Source organism: Carcharodon carcharias, chromosome 11, assembly GCF_017639515.1.
Source record: "Carcharodon carcharias isolate sCarCar2 chromosome 11, sCarCar2.pri, whole genome shotgun sequence".
In the NCBI taxonomy this organism is placed as follows: domain Eukaryota; kingdom Metazoa; phylum Chordata; class Chondrichthyes; order Lamniformes; family Lamnidae; genus Carcharodon; species Carcharodon carcharias.
In genome coordinates, this window is record NC_054477.1 from 103,037,357 (window position 1) to 103,043,356 (window position 6,000).

Consider the following 6,000-nt stretch of genomic DNA (forward strand, 5'->3'; position numbering starts at 1 on the left):
CCCACGTCCGCTCTATCCAGGCCTTTCAGTATTCCGTAAGTTTCAATCAGAACCCCCCTCATCCTTCTAAACTCCATTGACTATAGACCCAGAGTCATCAAACGTTCCTGAAAAAGATATTTAAAAACTTCTTTCATTCATGAAATCATTGCCAAACATTTATTAATGTATAAAGTTTTGACCGATGTTTGTTTTAACTTCAGTGTTACAACAAGGTGAGGAAGGATGAACTGACTTCTTTCTTTTTGCACTCCCTGGTTAGTTCTAACAGAGATTTAAATTTAAAAAGGATGTGATATAACTCATTCACTGCATACAGTCCTCTAAGAAATAGGCCAGGCAGGTATTCTTGAGTTAAACACACAAGAGGCTAGTTTTATTGTACTAAAACCCACCAAGTAAAAATATTAAAAATGTTAACAATGTACAAATACTTCCTACTTCCCACTGACGCATACAAACACACACAAACAGTAAGCATGCAGTAAAAATACAACTTTACAGAGTATCAATAAAACTTGGCCAAGTTAAAGTGAAGAATAAAAAGGTAAAGTCAATGAAGTCACTGATTGTAATCGAGAGACATTGGCTCTTGACAGTCGAGGCCCTTTTCTTTTGGAAGCACTGTTGCAGAAAATCCAATGGTTTTTTAGTAGTTTCTGTTTGCTACAGGAGTATGAACACTTTTCCAAGCAAAACAAAGTGCAGACTTAGATGAAACATCATAAAAGGAGAAAGTCCCCGCTCCCTGTCACAGCCTTTGTTCTCTGCTTAGATCCTAATTCAGCATCCACACAAAAGATTGTATCACACGACCTCTTTCCATGTCGTGTATTCTCCATGTATATTCCAAATAATACGGAGGACTAATTCATGTCTTGCATAGCTTCCCTTGAATCATTGTTTCATAGCCAAAGTGATTATTTTTTTTAAATTGTCATAGCCATCAACTCCTGAATGATCCATCCTCCATCTTGAGGAGATAGGAATGAGCTGTTCACACCTTCAGGGATGCCATTGTCTCCGTTGCCTGTTATGAAGAAGAGTCATATAGACTTGAAACCTTAACTCTGTCTTTCTCTCCACAGATGCTGTCAGACCTGCTGAGTTTTTCCAGCAATTTTTGTTTTTGTGCCATTGTCCCTGTTGGGGTCTCCATAGACTTTTCATCTCCATAAAATGGAATGTGACTTCACAGATGAAATTTAGCAGCTACTTCAAGTCAGTGTCCTTAGTTCAACAAAAGTGTATTTTTCTTTTTAAAAAAAGGCTCAACATATGTATAACCGGCTGATGAAATTACAAATTAATATTCTGTATAGCACATCTTTGTAACATTTGGCTGATGTTTGTTTTCACTCCGATTTTTACTAATTTCCATTTATGTCTGAGATGCTACTTTCTTGACCTAATTTGATAATAACTCAAGTTCAGTTTTACCTGCCCTATTAAATATTTTATTCAGTTACATCCCTTTCAGCATCTTTTCTCAAGTGTAACATTCAAGCACATTTTTGCTTACCCCTTCACACTTGGGATCAGTTTCTATATTCCAAGGCAGGTTTCTGACCAGTAACTTGAAATCACAAATAACATCCTTTGTGACTGTGGTAAACTATTCCCTGGAACCTATTTGCACAATTGACCATACAAACTTTCGCCAATGCCTCTTTATTGTCCAGCTAGATGTAACTGTCCTGGCTTGGTTCCATTCTTTTAAAAGCATAGGCTAAGAAACATGTGCAATCGTTTCTCTACAACCTCGTACTGTTACCTCCAGCATCCCCCAAGGGCTGATCCTTGTCCCCCTTTTCCCTCATCTACATGCTGCTCGTCAGCGATATCATCTGATAACACTTCAGGTTCCAAAAGAAGGCCTATGACTCTCTGCTGTCTCATCAGTTCCATGGCCCCTCCACTGTCACTAATTTTCACATTGCTCACCTAATATTGGATGAGCAGAAATTTCAACCAACTAAATATTGGGAAGGCTGAAGTCATTGTTTTTTTGTGCCTGCCACAAACCCCATTGTCTGTACACTGCTTCCAGTTCTGTCAAATGTCTTAAGCTGAGATAGCCCATTCACAACCTGGGTGCTGTGGTTGACCCCAAGCTTAGTTTCTGACCACATAACCGAAGCAGTACTGCCTACTTCCACCTCAAGCACTGCCTCAGTGCAGCTGCTGCTGAAACAGTCAGAATGACTTTGTTGCCTCCAAACTCAATTATTCCAACATTCTCCTGGTTTACCTCTCATCATCCAGCCAACATGAACTGGTGCTCATCTAAAACTCCACTGCCCTATCTTCTGTCCCATCTAAACAATATCCTTCCTGTGCTTGCTGGTCTTCACTGGCTCCCTGTCTGACGACACCAAACTTTTGAAATCCCCAATCTTGTTTTCAAATCCCCTACCTATCGCCATTGCCTCCTCCCGACAAGCCTTCAACATCTCTGCACTACTCCAATTCTGGCATCTTGTGTGTCACTGGTTTTAATCGTTCTACAAGTGGCAACCATGCTTTCAATTGGCCTTGGCTCGAAGCACTGGGATTCATTCCCTAAATATGTCTAATTTCTCTTTCCTCTTTAAAAGGTGTTCTTTAAAATCTACGTTAATCATGCTTTGGTCATCTGTTTTGATATCTCCTATGTCTAAAATGGTTTTATTGATATTGCTCTCGTTAAGTACCTTGGGACATGTTAAATGCGCTATATTAAACAAATTAGTATTTTTCATTTTGGCACACCAACCAAAAATAGCTAATGGCATCCAAAACATATGAGTCAACCAGACAAAACTATCTCCATCTCAGATAGCTTCCTATAAAGAATAGGCTGTGATGTGGAATAGAAATCCACAATGATCCTGACAGGTCGGTGATCCAAACGTATTCTTGAATTATGTTGCTGGTTTACACTTATTTTCAAAACTCTAAAAATGGGACATTAAAGAAAAAAAACTAGTCCCTGGCCACACCTCTCAGAAATATCACATACTTCACATGCAATGAATTACTTTGATTTCTAATGATCATTATGTAGGTAAACATATACAACAGCTTCTTCACAAAACAGCAATGAACGATTGTTTATTCTATTTGTAGTAGGGTGGTTAAGTTCAAAATGCATGCCAGAGCAAAAATAAACAAATCAGATAAATACAACACCATGTAGAAAATATCCAAAAGCACATTATAACACTATCAATAAGACAAAAAATGACACCTAGCCAAAGGAGGAAGCATTAAGACAGGTAACTAAAAGTTTAGCCAAAAATCTTAAGTTTTAAAACAGTCTAAAAAGGCGAGAGGTGCAGAGATGTATAAAGAGGGAAATTCAAAGCTTAGGAAATAGACAAAGAACTCCTTGCTCTTCTTTAGATCTTTAATGCCCACCTTATACCAAAGCTACAACAGCTTACTATTTCTAGTGCGTTTATGTGATGAAACATCCCAAGGCCTTTCACAGGGTTATTATAAAACAAAGCATGACACTGAGCCACTTAAATAGGTATCCAGTCAGATGACCAAAAGCCTGCTGAGAGGTAAGTTTTGAGGACTTAAAGAAGGAAAGCAAGGTAGAAAGAAAGTGAGGTCTTGAGATGGAACTCCATAGCTTGGGCTTCAGCAACAGAACACACAGTCACCAATGATGGAGTAGTAAGGCTACACAGTGATTTGAAAACAGGGATGAAAATTTTGAAGTGGATGTTGCTTGACCAGGAGCCAATGTAAGGCAGCAAGCACAGGATACAAGGTGCAAAGGACTTGGCGTGAGTTAAGACCATGGGCAGCTGAGTTTTGGACAACCTCAAGTTTAAAGAGTAGTATTTGGGAGATGAGCCAGGAACACATTGAAATAATCAAGTCTAGAGGTAACAAAGGCATGAGGGTTTCAACAGCAGACAACCCGAAACAGGAGTAAAGTCAGACAACGTTACCGAGGTGGAAATAGGCAGCCTTGGCTATGGCACAAATGTGGTCAAAGGAGCTTTACTTAAGATTTCAACAGAGGAGCACCATGCAGCGTATGTCCTTACCATCTTAAGTCCTTAAAGCTCTAAACTTTACAACTCGCAAGGGAGGGGGGGTGGAAACAGGTGTGTCATTCGGCCAAGTTGACAGCTAATACACCCCCCATCCCCCCTCCCCCTCCTCCCCGACAGAAATCCCACTTTAATCATTTATACAAGTTCGATCATATTGTACATCCAGGTTCAGCAGGATCACAACTGGAGAATTGAGCACTCGAAGATCACAGGCATAAATTGCTCATAACTGATGGGGGTGGTGGGGAAAGAGAACTGGTGAACAAACACACTAGGATATAAACCAAAATAAGTTACAAAGTCATCTAACGCATGGATAACATAAATGACAAGCGCAAATGCACATGAACACGTCTGGGGTGAGGCCTAGCATGCCAATGTGACCAACTGCAGCTAACCTGACATAGGTGTTTATAACTTAAACGCGCTGGCAGCGGAACCTCCAAACGCTCCGGGCTGAGTCACTGGCCGCCCCTCTCCGGCCGGCCGGCGGCCCCGCAAGCGCAACTTACCAGCCTTCCTGGGCCAGAGCCAGGCCCGTGTCCGCCATCTTCACTCGGCCACCCTTCCAGCGAACGCAACGCGGCCGACACACGAAATGAAATCAGGCTGCGAATCACGACGACAGCTCCCAAGTAAGAAACAGGCGAACCTCATATTAATAGCTGCACGCCTCGGCCACTCCACGATCAGGCCTCAGCGTCCGGCCGCGCTCCTGGCAGCCCCGTCACAACACGCAGGCGCCAACGGCCACGTCGCGAGCCGTGATTGACAGTTAGGTTAGCCAATCAACATCAAGAAAGGCAGCCTCCGGCCGCCATTCATAAATTAGCACGAGTTCCCAGAGCGGAGAGGCGGGCTTCGATTGCAAGAAGTTAGCTGGAGCTTGTTATCAATCGGAAAGTGAAAACTCATAATTTGGGATCATTTCTTTCGTGTGGACGCATTTTATTCCAAAATTAAAGTATTACAGATTTTTTTTGTTTGTTCCCAATATTGTGCAAACAAGGAAATAAAGACCCGAGCTCAGAACCTTACTTCGGTCAGATTTGTCCCTGTAAGAATGTTGTTCCCGTCTGATTTCACAATTCTGAAAGAAAAATTGCATTTATATAGCGCCGTCATAACCTCAGGTAGTCCCAAAGGCCTCACAGCCAATTAAGTACTCTTGAAGTGTAGCCTTTGTAACTTTCGCACGCAGCAAGATTCCATAAGCAGTAGGACAATTTTTTGTAGTAATTTTGGCAGGGTCAGAGAATCATTACAACACAGAAGGACGCCATTCGGCCCATCATGTTCATACTGGCTAAACAATGTCGAGCAATCCAGCCCCATTCCGCCCCACCTCCAGCATTAGCTCTGCAAGTTTAATTCCCTCAAGTGCCCATCCAATTTCGCTTTGAAATTTTTTTATCTCCGCTTCTGCCAAATTCGTAGGCAGCAAATTGCAGGCCATTAACACTTGAAGAAGCTTCTTTCTCACATCCCCTATGCATCTCTTGCCCAAAATCTGTTCCCCAGTCCTTGTGACATGAATTAAGTGGAAACAGTTTTTTCTTTGCTGAAACTTTCCATAATCTTATATACCTGTATTAAATCTCCCCTTCATCTTCTCTGCTCCAAGGAGAACAATACCAGCTTCTCCTACCTAAGTTTGTAGTTAAAATCCCTCAACCCTGGAATCATTCTGCTAAATCTCTGCTGCACCCTCTCAAGGGCCCCCACATTCTTTCTAAAGTGTGGTGGCTAGAACTGGACACAATACTCTAATTGTGGCCTAAGCAGAGCTTTATAAAGGCGCAGGATAACTTCAGTAATTATAGTTCTGATAAATGTAGGGCTGTAGCTTTAAGAATAATGCTGTGTTGTAAGAGCTCATGATCTGTGTAAACAGCTGGCAGGGAACCACTAGCAGAGAGTTCTTCTTTAGTTATAGAGTTATATGCGC

The 6,000-nt window shown here is 41.7% G+C and overlaps 1 protein-coding gene across 7 annotated transcripts in view; it reads right to left on the bottom strand.

Annotated features, from left to right (window-relative positions):
• Positions 1–4,920, bottom strand: part of tdrd3 (tudor domain containing 3) — a 160,709-nt gene extending 155,789 nt beyond the window's left edge. For 5 of the 7 annotated variants that reach the window (XR_005944469.1, XR_005944470.1, XR_005944471.1 and 2 more), the window contains exon 1: positions 4,565–4,803. Coding sequence is in view for 3 of the 7 variants with exons in the window: in XM_041199790.1 (XP_041055724.1) it covers positions 4,565–4,602 (38 nt within the window). In the remaining 4 variants the exon portion in view is untranslated. Of the gene's footprint in view, positions 1–4,564 lie in introns of all 7 variants that reach the window. The other 2 variants (XM_041199793.1, XM_041199792.1) reach the window with 2 other exon arrangements.
• Positions 4,921–6,000: the final 1,080 nt, after the last annotated feature.